Source organism: Moschus berezovskii, chromosome 20 (genome assembly GCF_049115385.1).
Source record: "Moschus berezovskii isolate FMDL1 chromosome 20, NW_MosBer_1.0, whole genome shotgun sequence".
Classification (NCBI taxonomy): Eukaryota; Metazoa; Chordata; class Mammalia; order Artiodactyla; family Moschidae; genus Moschus; species Moschus berezovskii.
The window spans coordinates 61784348-61800479 of record NC_142479.1 but is presented as its reverse complement, the minus strand read 5'-3'; the positions used below and the strand labels follow the sequence as shown (position 1 = coordinate 61800479).

General features: G+C 57.5%; 1 protein-coding gene across 1 annotated transcript; it reads left to right on the top strand.

Annotated features, from left to right (window-relative positions):
• Nucleotides 1–4728: 4728 nt before the first annotated feature.
• UTS2R (urotensin 2 receptor) lies at nucleotides 4729–5943 on the top strand. The gene has a single exon (XM_055397807.2). The coding sequence runs from the start codon at nucleotides 4789–4791 to the stop codon at nucleotides 5941–5943; it is 1155 nt and encodes a 384-aa protein (XP_055253782.1). The 5' UTR covers nucleotides 4729–4788.
• The last annotated feature ends 10189 nt before the right edge of the window (nucleotides 5944–16132 follow it).

The window sequence follows — 16132 nt, the reverse complement described above, 5'->3', positions numbered from 1 at the left end:
CTGCCCAACTCTGGACTCCTTCCTGTCTTTGCTCTCCTGCAGGTGCATTGAGGCCTGTTTTCCCCCCACCCTCAGTTCTACTCCCTCCCTTTTCTCTTTCCAAGGCATTTTTTTAGGGGCTGGGGGGACAGGACAGTGACAAGATGTGCCTCTGACAAGTCTGTGGTCAGGCTGGGTGGGCACCTGTGAAGAGACCTTATGAAGCCAGATTCAGCCTATTGCATCTCATTTTTCACCTAATTTAGTAATCCAGTTGGAAAAGAGTTCTTGCAGAAAAATAATCATTTCAAAATATAATGAACCCATTATATGAAGAGCAAAGCTTTAAAGTCACATTTGTGGAAAGTGGGAGCTTTATGACTAGATTTATGATTTAATGGTCCATAAAGTGAATCAGAGACAGGCTCAGTTGTGCGACTCTTTGTGACCCCATAGACTGTAACTTGCCAGACTCTTCTGTCCAGGGAATTCGCCAGGCAAGAATACTGGAGTGGGTAGCCATTCCCTTCTCCAAGACATCTTCCCAACCCACGGATCAAACCTGGGTCTCGTGCATTGCAGGAAGATTTCTTACCATCTGAGCCACCAGGGAAGCCCTGTTACATGCAGAGCAAAGCTTTAAAGTCATATTTGTGGAAAGGGGGAGCTTTATGATTATGATTTAATGGTCCATAAAGTGAATCAGAGACAGGCAGAGCTTAGTTTGCAAAGAACACAGTAGATCTTAGGGATGTGATCCACTAACCTGAGGACAGCAGCACCAGCTCCCTGCAGAATCCTGGCCCTCTCTCCTCAAGCCCCAGGCCCCAACCACTGGAGCCATTCGGGTCCTCTCAGGTCCAGGCTAAGGACACAGTGCAATAGAGGAAGAGTTTCAGACAATCTCCCTGATGACGTCCCTTGAAAGGACATATCAGCCACCAGCACCTTCAGGTCTCACAATATTTCCCTCTCCTTCCATTGGCTCCTGTCACTCACACTCAGGACAGCCCAGCCCCTCCCCTACCATCCATGGGGTGTGTCTAACATGCAAGCTGGATAGGTGTCTGTCTTCCCTCGTGGTGCAAACAGAGAGGAGGCCATGGGTTGTGTGGCCTGTGGCTGTGCAGGACGTCATGACCAGGAGATGAAACCAAGGCTGCTCTGAGATGGGCAGGGAGCTGACCAACACCTAAAAAGATGCTGTTCTTGATCATCCATATTTCCCAGCCTGCAGCCTTGAGGGCGTATGTCAAGCCTGGCTGCTCAGTGGCCCCAGCAGCTAACCCTGGCGGTGTTCCTGGAAGCTTCTCTCTGTGACCTGGGCTTGCCCTTGGTCACAGGGTGCTTGGACCAAAGGCAGCAGATGAGCCTGAACACCATGAGGCCAACCAGGCTGAATCAGCTGCCCACAGGGCAGGAGGATGAGAGGAAGACCTGCCTATGAGTCCACCTGTCCGAGAGTAGCAGTGGGGTGACTCAGGCACACCCCTATGCCGGGGCCTCCAGGCTCAGGGCCAATGAGGAATGGAGAGCAGTGCTCCGCGGAGGGCCCCAGAGTCCCTGAAAATGGAGTCATCTGGGCTGGGGGAGTGGGATGTGGAGTTGTTTAATGGGAACTATAAAAGGTTTGCATTGATAAAAGGTTTTGAAAATAGTGACGAGTGCACATTATGAATGTCTTTAATGACACTGGGTCCTGGACTCGCATGGGTCTCTCAGAAACACCCTCCACCCACTGCGTCCCCACCAGGTGCAGAGGAGGGTCCAGGACTTGACTGATAATCTGAATTCGAGTCCGAGGCTCAATGCCTGGGAAGCTGAGGGGTGGTGGAGTGCAGAGGGCGAAGGGAAGCAGAGACGCTCCGCAGTGGAGCTAGCCAGGCTGGACTGAGCTTCACCCCACGGATGCGTCTGGGGTCCCAGTTGCGCCACCCTCTCGCTTTGCCACACCGCCCCCCCGCTCCCGCCCCTGCTGCCCTCCCCTCCCCGGGCCTCCGTGGCTCCCCCCCACCGCAGCGCATCCTCGCCCCCTCTCCAGCCGCCCCCCTCCCCCGGGTTATTAATATCCAGGCCGGGCGCAGGGCCGCCGCGCATTCCCAGCTGGCAGCCGGGCAGGTGGCGGCAGCGACAGGGGCCTGGGCGCGGAGCTCGGCTCTCCGGGCGAGACCGGCGAGCGGGCTGCCCTCCACCACGCGCCTCTGAGAGCCCCCACGTCCTCTGCGCGCCCCTACCGGGCAGAGCCCTCAGAAAGGTTCCCGTGCGGCGCCGAGTGTTTGGAGACGCTGAGCGACGAACTGCCCGTCCAGAGCACGACCCCGGGGGGCTCGGCGCCCACACCTGACGGCCCGGTGACGGAGGTGGGCGCAGGCACCGCGAGGGTGCTGGGCGGGAGAAGGGGCCGGGACCCTCCCGGGGGCGGGGCGCCCTCCCCGCCGGCCCGCCCCATCCCCGGCAGGATCAGGATCTCTCGGCCACGATGCCCTCCCAGCGGCCCCCCGGGAGATGCGCGGCGCTTCGGAGGGTGGCAAGCGGTGAGGTGTGCGCGGTGGGCTCGGCGGCTGTTTCGCGTCCCTCCTGGGAGGTCCTCCGCCGGGTTCGCGGCAGCCCCTTCGGGAGGGCTCTGGAACCCGGACCCACTGGGGGCTGCGGCCGCGGAGGGCGCCTCGGGCCGGTAGGAAGGACCCCAGCTCCCCTCGCCAGACCCGAGGCTGGGCCAGGTCCCACGGGCAGGGGGCCTAGGGCAGCGTCTCTGCACCCAGTTTGCCCTTCTGCACCGAGGGCTCAGTTGGACGCCCCGAATTTATCCATGTTAGTGCGAACGCTGTACCTGTAGAGGGAAAAAACCGGGAACCAATTTTATCCGGCCACATTATCCCTGGATGTGGGGAGACTGGGCGATAAAGGGGCCTCTCCTCTCATTCAAGTATTCAAGTTTTAGGTCTTTTTTTTTCTCACGAGGGTAATTTTCACACAGTAAGCACGGGTCATGAGTGTGCAACTCGAGGAGTTTTTACATGTCCGTAGTCGCTAAGTCCTGTATGACTCTTTGGGACCCCAAGGACTGCATAGCCCGCCAGATTCCTCTGTCCATGGGGAGAATACTGGAGTGGGTTGCCATGCCCTCCTTCAGGGGATCTTCCCAACCCAGGGATCAAATCCAGGTCTCCTGCATTGCAGGCAGATTCTTTACCACCTGAGCCACCAGAACACCTGTGAACCAGCGCCACATGAGGACAGAGCAAAAGTCCATTCCCCGGAGTGCTCTCTGGTGCCCCCTGCCAATTGACACCCTCTTCAACCACTCATAGAGATTTCCTTTTCCCCAGCTTCATTCAGGTGAAGGGAATTACACAGTGTGTACTCTTTGTGTGTGGCTTCTGTTTCTCCCCCCACCCCCACCCCACTCAACAGAGCATATTTGAGTTTCATCAAGTTGTTGACTGTTCAATAATTTCATTTTCTTCATCGCCTTGGAGCATTTTTACGGGGTCGGGGGTGGTCACAGATTCTTTATCCACACTACCGTTCATGGACGTTTGGGTGGTTTCTAGCTTCTGACTGCTGTGAACGTTCTCACTCTTGCTTTTTGCGGCCATTTGCACTTTCTTTGAATAAATCTAAGAGTAGAATTGCTGGATGAGAGGACAGACATGTGTCCAACTTTACTGAGGGTGCCTGATTGTTTGCCACAGGCGGCTGCACTGTTCTTGTCCTCCACTAGCAGTTCAGGAGTTCATTTCCTTCATGTCCTCCCAGCAGTTTTACGAGTTTCCTGTTCAAATTTTGTCTTTTTTTTTTCTTTCAGTTGAGTCATTGGTCTTTATTGATTTGTAGTTCTTTCACGTATTTTGATTACTAGTTCTTTGCCTAATGTGTCCTCTGATAATTTTCCCAGTCCATGGTTTACATCTTTTACTCTCTCAGTGAAGTTCTTAGTTTTCATGAAATTCAATTGGTGGGTCTTTTACTGCAGGTATTTTTTGCTTTTTTTTTTTTTTGATAAATCTTTGTTTACCCATGGTCATGCAGATATTCTCCTATATTTCTTCCAGAGCTTGATTAATTAATTGATTTAATCTATTACATACGGGTACACAGTCCACCTTGAAATGTTTTCTCGTGTGGTGGGAGATAGGAATCAGGTTTATTTCCCCCATGTGAATAAAGGAAGATTATGAGGGCTTTCCCCTCTTTATCTAACATATTTTCCTATTTGAACTTTAAAGTCGGCAGATATTACTTTTGCAATCTGAACAAAATGCATTTTTAAAAACATACAGGAGAACTAAATGGAGAGGAAAACACAGGGGTCAGCCGGGCTTCCCTGCCCTTCACGGATAAGGAAGTGAGGAGGCCTAGTGAGGACTCCTGGTTCATCCAGGAGTGAACCATCCTGGTTCATGCCTGCTGTGCTCTGATTTTCAGGAAAGGCCAGCCAGCTGAGAGGCCTTTGAACTTGCACTGTGGCGCAGGGTGGGAACGCTACTGGGGCATGCATGGGGGGCAACTGGTCTGTGTGGTTCTCTGGTCCCCCTGGATAGCTGGGGAACTGAGGCAGAGTGTTAGAGTTGTGCACAGAGAGTCCCCAAGGGGGCATCACAGTTGGTGAGCCTTGTCCCTCTGCAGGCCTCCCAGCCTGGTGGGAACTGTGGCCTCTTATGGCCTCTTGGGAGTGGGAAGGGGTGCCTGACCTGCATCTTTAATGAGCATCCTCTCCCGCAGGACAAGCTTGTTGCCCACAGATGTCCTCTCTCTACCTAAAGGAGCAGCAGGCCCCAGCTCCAAGCCCAGTGTGAGGTGGCAGAGATGGCGCTGAGCCCAGAGCCATCAGGCAGGTTCCCAGTGCCGGCTACGATGGGTAGCGCCATGCCCGAGCTGCCTGGTGCCCCCAATGCATCCCTCAACAGTTCGTTGGCTAGCCCAACAGAGCCCAGCTCCCTGGAGGACCTGGTGGCCACGGGCACCATCGGTGTGATGCTCTCGGCCATGGGCGTGGTGGGCATGGCAGGCAACGTGTACACGCTGACAGTCATGTGCCGCTTCCTGCATGCCTCTGCATCCATGTACGTCTATGTCATCAACCTGGCGCTGGCGGACCTCCTCTACCTGCTCAGCATCCCCTTCATTGTAGCTACCTACCTCACCAAGAGGTGGCACTTCGGCGACGTGGGCTGCCGCGTCCTCTTCAGCCTGGACTTCCTGACCATGCACGCCAGCATCTTCACCCTGACCCTCATGAGCAAGGAGCGCTACGCCGCTGTGGTGAGGCCACTGGACATGGTGCAACGTTCCAAGGGCTACCGCAAGGTCTTGGCGCTGGGCACGTGGCTGCTGGCACTCCTGCTGGCACTGCCCATGATGCTGGCCATCCGGCTGGTCCGCAGGGGCCACAAGAGCCTCTGCCTGCCGGCCTGGGGCCAGCGCACCCACCGCGCCTACCTGACGCTGCTCTTCGGGACCAGCATCGTGGGGCCTGGCGTGGTCATCGGGCTGCTTTACGTCCGCCTGGCCAGGGCCTACTGGCTGTCGCAGCGGGCCTCCTTCACGCAGACGCGGCGGCTGCCCAACCCCAGGGTGCTCTATCTCATCCTGGGCATCGTGCTGCTCTTCTGGGCCTGCTTCCTGCCCTTCTGGCTGTGGCAGCTTCTTGCCCAGTACCGTGGGGCGCCCCCGCTCGCACCCCGCTCCGCCCGCATCGTCAACTACCTGACCACCTGCCTCACCTACGGCAACAGCTGCGTGAACCCCTTCCTCTACACACTGCTCACCAAGAACTACCGTGACTACCGCCAACGCTCGCTCCACAGCAGGGGCACCAGTGGGCCTATGGGAGTCCGCAGCTTCCCACAGGGCCACACTCGCTGCCAGCACGGCTCGGGTCGCTCCATGTCCTCCAGCAGCCAGCAGGCCACTGAGACCATCGCGCTGTCCCAGGCGACCCGTGGGAGTCTCTGCGTCTGAGCATCCCCAGCCTCCGTGTGGGCCCTGGGGGTAGGCCGTGGGGAGTGGCCCCTGGAGCCCAGGTCCCTCCTAGACCATCCTCCCCACTGTCTGCCGCCCTTCCCCAGTCCTCTTCCAGAAAGCTCCTGGCTCTCCCTCACCCCTCACTCACTTCAGCTCCATCAGCGCAGCTACTTTCCTCATAACACCAAGTGCCCCCAACCCTGTCCATCTGTGAGGGTCTGAAGGAGGCTCGGGCCCAGGGCCAGCTCCTGAAGACCGTGGTGAGTGGAGTCTTCACCGGCCCCCTGCAGACCTGAGTGGGTACCTGACCTATGACAGGGTACACTGTGGCAGTGACACTATGTCGCCACACAAGCTGCCTGCATGGGACCCTCCTCCTGGCACAAGCGTGGCCCCAGTGGCACCCCTTTCTCCCAACTGCCATGTGGTTCCATCCCTCACAGCTTCAGCACCTGGAACAATAAACGCTGAGCTCCCTGAGCCTCGTCTGCCACAGCAGTATGGGTGGGGTGTCAAGGGAGGCAGGACCCCCAGGACGTCCTCCTGCACCTGGCGGAGCCCGTCTGCCTGACCAGGGAGGGGACATGTCTGGCCATTCGGCCTTCCTGGCATGGTGGGTGGGTGCCATCCGGCCTGAGCCAGGCCCTGGGTGTGGGGCCTGAGACCCTGGGGCGAGTGAGGCAGGGAGCCACCAGCCTCAACCTGCTCAGGGAAGACGGGCGGCTGGGACATCACTCCAGGGCAGGAACTTGGAGCCCAAACTAAAACCATGAGCCAGAATTGCCCTCCCATTTGCACCTCACCTGCCTCTTCCTCCCCAGACCTTGGGGGGACGGTGGGGAGTGGATCATATACAACGCATGTAGGGGATTATCTCATGCCTCCTGTGTACAGCATCCCAGTCGGACCTCCTATGGACACCAAGACCATCAGGCCCTGCCCACAGAGAGCCCACCCACGGGAAAGGTTTTGGACCTACCCCAACCCCTATCCCACTCTCTGGGGACCAGTTCACTCCACACTGTGCCCCTAATTCACATCCCACATCTGGGCCCCAGCCATGGCTGCACACACATCAGACTCAAGGCCTTGACTGGATCCTAATGTGTGGGCCGGTGGAGATCTGGCCCCTAAGTATGGAGTGTGAGGCTACTGGCCCCACTTGGGACCCCCAATGTTTTGGGAAGAAAACAGCCCAAAATTTGTACCTTGATCAAGGCCCCATGTCTCTGCCTCCTGAATTCTGATTCCAGGATGCACCCAGAAGGCCCCAAACTTGGAAAACAGAGACCCTCCCCTACCCTGAGTGTCCCTGCAATCCCCATCTGCCCATGTGAAGGTGCTCTTTGCACTATTTCTTGGTGTGATGCTGAAGAACTTACATTTTTGGCCCCAAATTTAAGACCTGAGTACCCTGGTTAATGCTCCCAGGTGGGCCGGCAGAGCTTCTACTGCCAGGCCTGGGACAGCTGCGGGGGCTGTCTTCCCACCTCCCACTTAGAAGTGCCTCCACCCTCCTGCCAACCTCTGGGGAGCCTCATGGTAACACCCTGAGTGTTTCAGCGTGCTTAAAAATGTCCAGCAGGCTCTCACGCCTGTGTACTCATGCACACAGCCACGTGGAGACTCCTATTGGCCTACCACTGCTTGGCCAACTTCCCTGGATCCACCGCCCACAGCCCCTCCCTCTCCCCTCACCACAGGCCCCCAGGACCCACCAGTTCGGGACCAGTGATTTATGGAGGTCTAGTCTGGCTCAAGACCCACAGTCATCAGCCCATCAGGCACGGTGCCTGGCCCTTGGCAAGCCAGAGAGCAGAGAGACCTGGGGTGAGGGGCCAACTGGGACGAGCTTGTGTGTGGCTAGAACAGGGCTCTAGAATAGCAGGTCAGGGCTCCTGTTCAAATGCTACAGCTTTATTGGGGCAGTTTCATACCATAAAACTCACCCACTGAAAGTACAAGTAATGATTTTCAGTGAAAGGACAGAGTCATGTAACCAACATCACAGTTCAGTCTCGGGGCATCTGTCAGGCCGGGTGTGAGTGCTCAGTCGCGTCTGACTCTTTGTGACCCCACTGGACTGTAGAGCCTGCCAGGCTCCTCTGTCCTGTCAGGCAGGGAGCTCCAAAGAAATCAACCAATAGGACAGACGTATAAATATTAAAATGTTCTTTGAAGGAATTGGCATAGTGATTAAGGGACTGGCATGTCTGGGATCCATTGGTGGGTGGGGCAGCAGGCTGGCGGGCTGGAAACTCAGGGAGAAGACACTGCAGCCTTGGGGCAGAATTCCTTCTTTCCCAGAAACCTCCGTTTTTGCTGGAAGACCTTTAAGGGCCTGGAGGAGCCCCACCCACCATGTTCCGGGAACAGACGCCCTTTTGTAGCGTGGGCAGAGCTGAATGTGCCCCCGTGGATGAACACGTGTTGGTTGTGGGCATTTGAGGGGCTTCCACATTTTCCGTAAATGAACAGGGCCACCGTGACCGCCCATGTGGCAGTGCGTCCGCCACTCCTCCAGCTGCCCTGCGTGAGGGCTCCTGGCCTCTTGGCTTCTCCATCCTGCCCACCCTGCCCTCGCTCTGGGCAGGCACCGTTTTATGACAAAAGAGCAGCTGTTCTGGGTAAACTCGGATTAGAAACAGGTGGCCCTGTGACGGTGACTGTCTCTCAGAGTCATGCGTCTGCAGGGCTGGGGCCCTAGGCCTTGCTCAATGGTTGGTGGCAGGCTGGTGGGGGCAGGGGTACCCTCCTTCCCATCCGCATCACCTTGGCTTCCAACAGGAGTGAGTCCAGGCTTCCTTACCTCCAGCTCTGTCCCAGGAACCTGGGGCGTCCCCACCTGGTAACGTGTACCGAGGGAGGGGCAGCCGGCAGGGCCCCTCAGGAGAAGGGGACATTGTCATGGCCACCTTCACTGTGGATTGTTCTGGTTCTACAGGTCATCTGAACCCTTATGACCAGTTTCCCATGTCCCCAGAAAGGCACTGGATAAGTCACCACCCTACCCCCACCACCTGGGGAAAGCCCTGACCAGCTCTCTTATCCTCTGTCCCCAGGAAGACACTGCCCAGGCACATCCACAGGCTTCACATCCTGCTGGGAGGCGGGGGCTTCTCCAAGTGCTGAGCATTTTCCAACAGTTCAAAGGCAGGGAGGAGGGCTTCGAACCCGGGGTTTGTTCTGCAAATTGCCTTGTGTTATCTGGAGCTTAAGACCACAGGGCTTTGCCGGAGATCTGGCAGTGTGGACACCATGGCAGGCAGTGTGGATGCCACGGGAGCAGATCATAGGGAACAGAGCCAGGGAAGCCCCAAAGGGATGTTCAACCCTGGGCGCTGGGGCCCTCTGACCTTAACCCCCACACACCCCAACCACAGTTGGAGCCTGATAAGCCCTGGGGCCTCTGGTGGGAAGCCTTGTCCTGCAGGGCCCTCCCTGGGGTGGGCTGCTCCCTGCCTGCCTCCTGCCCCTTCCCTGCCTGCCCCAGAATCTCAGGCCCCCACAGGTGCCACTGGCCTGGGCCTCTGCTCAGGCATCCTTCCTCCATTGTCAGGGTTCCCAGTGACCCAACAGTCTGCACTGGATGTGCTGGATGACAGCCTCTGCTCCTCCTGAGCAGGGGACCACCAGGCTGTGCACGGAGTAGCTTTACGCAACCGGGGAGGGAGGGAGCAGGACACGGGCCATCACTCCAGAAAACGGTGACAGTGTCCCTCTCCACTCTACAAGCATCAGACCCAAACTGAGCTCCTGCAAGCAGGTGGAGGTCTCACCTGGGGCTACCGCCTTGCTGGGCAGAGGGGCCAGAAGGGGGTGTGGAAAAGGAAGGAGGGAGGGAGGAGCAAAGGGGAGGGATGGGGGAAGAGAGGAGGAGGAGGAGGGGATGGGGGAGAGAGGAGTGGGAGGGGGCGGGAAGTGAGTAGGGAGGCTGGGAGGTGCAGCGGGTGCTCCTCTCCCACAGAGACAGGATGTCAGGAGCTAAGAGGACCTGCTGTCTGTGTCCAGCCCGGGACTCCAGGGCAGTGGGGATGAGCAGGCTGTCAACTGTCTGATGGATGAGCATTCAGGCTGAAGGTCACTCAGGGTGATGGATGAGGTCTCGGCATTTAAATGCCAGCCACCCAACCTCCAGACTTGCAGATGAGGAGGCAAAACGCCAAGGCCAGGCTCAGCCCACGGTGCTCGGGACAGCTTACAAAGCACCACTGCACTGACTTGGGTCCCTGACCACTGCCCAGGGCCACCCCCAGCCCCGACCCTGCATCGGGGGAACGAATTTCTTTTCAGAGAAGATTGCTGGAATCCCTCTCTGAGACACTAACTGTGCTCCAATGGAATGTTTTGTGAATATGGATTTTGTTCCAGCAGGGCTCCCATGAATCTGGGTTAATAGGGTACGGGCTGGATGGCGAGGTCTTTGCTAGGGTTGGTGCGTGAAGCTCCTCTAGAAGACCTTGGGCACAGAGCCATGGGGACTGGGTGCCCAACTGCATCAGTGCCAGGCCTATGGACATATCTCCCCATCCCATCCTCACCCCCTGCACCCTCTTCCCTGAGTTTTCCCACCGCACTCCCCTCAGTTCCTATAGCGAAAACAAGGAGCGGGGACAGTGATCAGGCAGGCATGGGGCCTGTGACTAGGACAGTGGTGGCTGGCACCCACTGGGGAACGAATTATGAATGGATCTGTGTCCCTCTACTAGGGACCTGCTGCCCTCTCATATTCTGTCGCCTGTCTTCCTGGAGATGGTGGAGGGGGAAGGAACCAGGGGCGGATGAGTTCACAGCCGAGTTCACAGCCAAGCTTGCAGGAGGCAGGGGCATCCAGGAGCCTAGTGGTGGAGGCTCGGGTGATGGATTTACCAGGTGCAGGCACATTCCTGCCCCGCAGGCCGGACAGTTTCCAAGAGGCTCAGCCTTGGCCAGGATTTGGTTGCTGACCCGCGGGCTTTTTCAGACCCAGGAGAGTGGCCTGTCCCGGTCCACAAACTTGTGCCCTGAGTCCCTCCCTCCAATCTCCCGTGGGTCCCCAGGGGTGGGAGGTGGAGAGAGCCCAGCTCTCGCACCAGTACAGAGTGCTCGAGTTACTGGGCTGCACGCCCAAGACTGCCGCACTTGGTGTAAATTTCTCATCAACAAAGAAACACACACAGTCCAAAGTTTCCGCTGCTCCTCTAATTTTTTCAGGAGCTCATTCTTTGGGAATTGGATTGGACCTACAACCAGTAGACACCGCTGTTTACCTGCCCAGGGAGCTCTCTCTGCTTTTGTAGACCATCCTTATCAAATGGAGTTCGGGGGTGGGCAGTACAGTGGCCCTGCCTGGTAGGGTGGCCCAGCCAATTTGTAGAGACCTGAACTCTGACCTGATTCCACACCTGAACACACCCACCTGAAGGGCCAAGCTTCGGGGGCAGGATGCTGGGGCTCCTTTCTGTCTTGGAGAAAGCCCTCAGCTCACAGGCACCTCCACTTACATACCCACCAGGCAAGAGAGAGGAGGGAGCTCAGCCAGCAGAAGGTGGGAGCCCCAACGCCAGGCAGGGGGTGGGGATGGCCAGAGTCTAGCCTGGGCCCTATATACCCACAGACCACCAAACTGGGAATCTGAGAGCCCTGGGGCCACCTGCAGGAGCAGGTTTTTCCATTGAAATTCCAGACAGATGACGTTCTGAGCAGGAAGACCGAGAGGTTGCCAACGGCTAGCAGCCAAGAGCACCAGACTCCTGCCTTTCCCAGGCTGGCCGAGGGCCCAACCCCACGCAGGGGGTGGGGTGGGGGGTTCTCCTGGGAAAAGCTCAGCCCCATCCCCTGAGCTGCCCAGGGCAGGCCCCCAGGTTGGATAGCTCTGTCCTGCCACCTTTCCCCTCCTGGAGCTGTGGAGATGGAGGCCTGGTGGGCATGAGTGCTGAGCAGGATCAGAGCCAGGAGGCAGCCGGGTGTTCGGCGGCCCAGGAACTCCAGTCCACCCCCGCTGCCCTTCCTCCATGTGCAAATTCCCTGGCCCCCCCAGGAGGGCCCCTCAGCGAACTCACCATTGGGTCATCTTTTTTTTTTTTTTTTTTACAAAATTCTCTTTATTCCCATTCACAGCTGAGGAACCAGGCCACGCAGGACCCACAGGAGCCGGGAGCACCCATCCTCAGCTCAGTGGGTCCACCTCCCTTTGCCCTTCATGGCCTGAGGCACCCCACAGTGTGATTGAAAGCCAGAGCCTGATCTCAACCCAAAACTGTGTGTCAGTGTGAAATGCCGAGGCTGCCTGGGCATCAGAGTTGGCTACCCCATGCCAAGATTCTTCCCCAAGGCCGTGACGAGTCGAGGCCAGGCCTGGGGCCTGATGGGGGATGGGGAACCTCCATTTCTGCCCTTGGCCTCCCAATGTTCCCTACTCCTGCCCTCATCCTGTGTCTTCCCCAAGCTGCGGCAGCTGGGCCGAGCTAGGATGGACCGTGTGTGCCCCACGATACGCCAGGCTGGGCAGTGGGCAGCTGAAGCCCGGGAGACGCGGCCAGGAGGTGGTCCTGCTGCATGAGTGATTACAGAGATGTGGGAGGTGCTGAAGGAGTGACGTGAGCCCATGTGCCCACCCGTGATGGGTGTGGGAGGGTCACCTGGGCTGACAGTGACGTTGAGGCACCAGCTAGGGTCTCATGGGCAGGTCCTGAACCCGGCTGAGGGGTCCGGATCCCCCTCTGAGGGGTCTGTGCCGGAAGCCTGGCCCCAGGAGGCAAGACCCATGCACCCTGGATGCAAGGCCTCAGTGAGGGTTCCGAGGAGCTGGTGGGCATGGAGGGCAGGGGTCCCCAGGAAACAGCGACCCCACCCCCACTTCGCACTGTCCTCATAGAGACACAGGCACAGGAGAACACGTGATAGGGCCCACACAGGGTCTCATTGACAAGACGGCTCGTTATGCCAACCTCGCAAACAAAGAATAAATCACAGTGATCCGTGAGACTGACCAAATTGCCCAAACAGCATCCTGTTATCTCACTGGCGCCTATCTTCTCAAAGCTGCGAGACCACCAGATTCCAGACCTCTGGCTACGTGACCATCCCTTCAGAGAATTTTTCACTGGTGGGGTAAAAGAAGGACTCCGTCAGAAAGAGAGAACACTGGTTCTCCTTAAGAGCCAGTCACCCTCCCTTTTCCCTCTAATAAATTTCCTTTTCTTGCCTGACTATCCCACTCACTCTCTTTTTCTCTGCACTCACCTTACAATACCCACTGCTTGGCCCCTACCTCCCTGCCACATCCCCCTCACCCCACAAACTCTGCTAGTGCCTCGGAGTCCCTACAGGGCAGGCAGGGAGAAGGGGAGGTTTGGCTACGTGGGGTGGGCAGGGAGGGCGTTGGGGGGCCGGGGACTCTAGGAGCAGGCAGCAGGTATAAGCACATGGCCCCCTTTTTCCTGGGAAGGAGGTCTTGGTCCAGGACCCACCCTGGGTGTGCACAGACCTTGGACAGTGTCCACCCACCTCCCCTTCCTCTCCCCTACCTCCTCCTCCTCCCTGTTCACCAGAATTTTTCAGGAATGAGGTTCTTCCTGAGTGCCCCCCAGTTGTCTGTTCTTCATCAAGGGGAATGAGAGGAGATGGGTAAGTGCCCCCCATGTCTGGGAAACCCAGGGACAGCTGGCAGGGGCAAGGGGCTCAAGCTGGGCACTTGGCCAGATGTGTGGCCACAGCAAGATTCCAAGCCCCTGCCTCCTGGGTCCACTGGGATGGAGGGTAGTAGCCATGACCCCCAAGCTGCAGGTGGGAGTGGTGTCCCTGATGGCGTCAGGAAAGGGAGCTGACCTGCACCCCCAGCTCCAGTGGGATCTGCTTGGCCTCAAAGTTGCTGAGATGGAAGGAACATCAAGGTGGGGCCACAGATCTGCAGGAGACAGCACAGCCATCCACCCTCGTCCAGACCCTTCCCACTACTCTGCAGGGCACGGTGTGCTGGCCAGCAGGGGAGGTTCAGGCCCCCAGGGGTGAACAGTTTCAGAGGGGGAACTGGGGGGCGGGGGGCGCTGGGATGGTAGAAGCTTGGAGGGTCTCTTCCGGGGAGGAGTGGGGGCACTACACTTCTCCTGAAACTCAAGATCAAGATAAGAAACTGGTATTTACATGTCAGTGCGTCCGAGGAGACCCCGAGATGGGCTGGATGCGGACTGAGGATGTCTCCCTCTTCCCCGGGGCCACCAGGAGTCTCCAGCCTGAAGTCTGACTGATGTCTGGTTCACTGGTATTCTCCCCTGCCTGGCCTCAATCTGCTATTCCATCTCATCTGCTTTACTGCTTTGTAATTTGTCGACGTGTCTCAGATGGTACACATGCTAGGGGATAAAATCTTGCTGCCCCCACCTGCTGCCCATCCCACTCCACCCCAGCCCCTCCTTTCCAGGCTGAGCACTGCCAGGGCCCAGAGTTTGGTGTGACTGGCTTGGTTTCTGGAAGATGCTGCGTCACTGGGGACTCACATCACTAAAGTCTTAGGTCCTTGGTCCCCTAGTCTCAGGGATGAGCAGAAGTGTTCCCATACTCCTCCTGCCTGTGAAAACCTCTAGAAGGTGTGGGAGGCCCTGAGATGCTGTGACTTCAGAAGGCAAATGAGCCAGTACCCAGTGGGCAGGGCAGAGATGCCACCAATTAGGGGACTGGCAATGGGGACCACTTCCCTAGACTGCATGAGAAAACCCTCAGCACAAGCCCATAAGGCCCACCCAAGGCCCCACAGTGCAAGCCCACAAGGTGCCTGGGAGTTGGTGCTACCTGGGGGCTGAGGGCTGGTGGGGACTGGGCAGCTTGGTCCCACTCTCGTGTGAAGACCATGTTGGAGGGGAGAACAGGGAAGCGAAGTGGCTCCAGGATTAAAGATCCAGACTGAGAACCAGCATGGATCCCAAGACCCTTCAAGGCGCTTCCAGTTATAACTCAAAGGGGAACAAACAGACTGGTGTTTTGCTCTGGACCAGCCCTGAGATGGGGTGGACAGCTGTGGAGATTTCTGTAAATCTCCCATCCCTCCAGTAACAGACCTGTGGCCCCTGCAACAACACCCTGCTCTGCGGCCCCTGGGGATGGCACACTACGTCCTTCCTGCCTACTCGTGCTGATGCCTGGTTCTGCCATCTGTTGCTGCTGAGCACCTTCCAAGCCTCCCCAAACCCCAAGACCCTCCTTCTCCCAGGCTTCCCTGAGGCCCGGGCACCACTGCGTGGGTCGAGGCATCAGTTGCACCTGCCCACCCGGTAAGAAGGCAGAGGCCTGGCACAGCGAAGGCACCAGGCTGTGAGCGGCAAAGCCAGCCTCAAGGTGGACACAAGCGACCCCACCCTCCCGGCGCTGGCCGAGCCCAACTCTCGCACAATTGGTGGGGCCACACCTGCCCTGGATGCCCTCCCTGGCACACTGCGGCCACTTCTGCAATCTCTTGCCCTTTTCTCCTGTGCAGAGTGGGAAAAGTAACTTGCAGCCTGAGGGAGAAAGGCCAGCTCAGGTCCCATCCCACTGGGTCAGCTCCTGACCTGACGTTTCGGCTTCAACTCTCATGGAGGCTCAACATTGTTCAGGCCTGGCCCTGGTGGTTGGCTTGCCAGGAGAGCCGGAGCAGCAAGCCCCTCTTTCCAGCAGTGAAACCAGTGCTCACTTTCTTTGATTCGGATGCTAAACACTTTTTAATAGGAAATAAGTCACTCAGCAGAGGGTATGTCGGGACCCCCACTTCTCCCTGGAACAGACCACATCCACCCTTGGTCAGGAGCCCCCCGCAGGACTGAGGAGTTCACGAGGCCCCAGGTGAGCACTGCTGGGGGCCGCCCAGCACACGCACATACATCTCCTGGGCTTAACATCTTTTCTTTAAATGAAGGACATTCTTGTTTTCACCCAAATCTTTATTTCTTTGTCCAAGAACCTCTGTGATGAGTATGAATAGGATAAGTAGGAAAGACTGTCAATGAAAACCAGTATCTTAGTTATTTCCAAAACACTTCAACCACAACTAAACCATCAGATTCACACCCGCCCCCCTACCGCCGCCCTGAGATGTAGCAAGTGGCCATGTTGGCCCTGGGACACCCAGGGATGTCTGCCCATCCTCAAATTGAGGGTACAGCGTCACTCAGATAACTCAAAAGTTACAGAACAAAGAGAGGCCTGCACTGGGCTTTCCTATCAGAGTTCACAG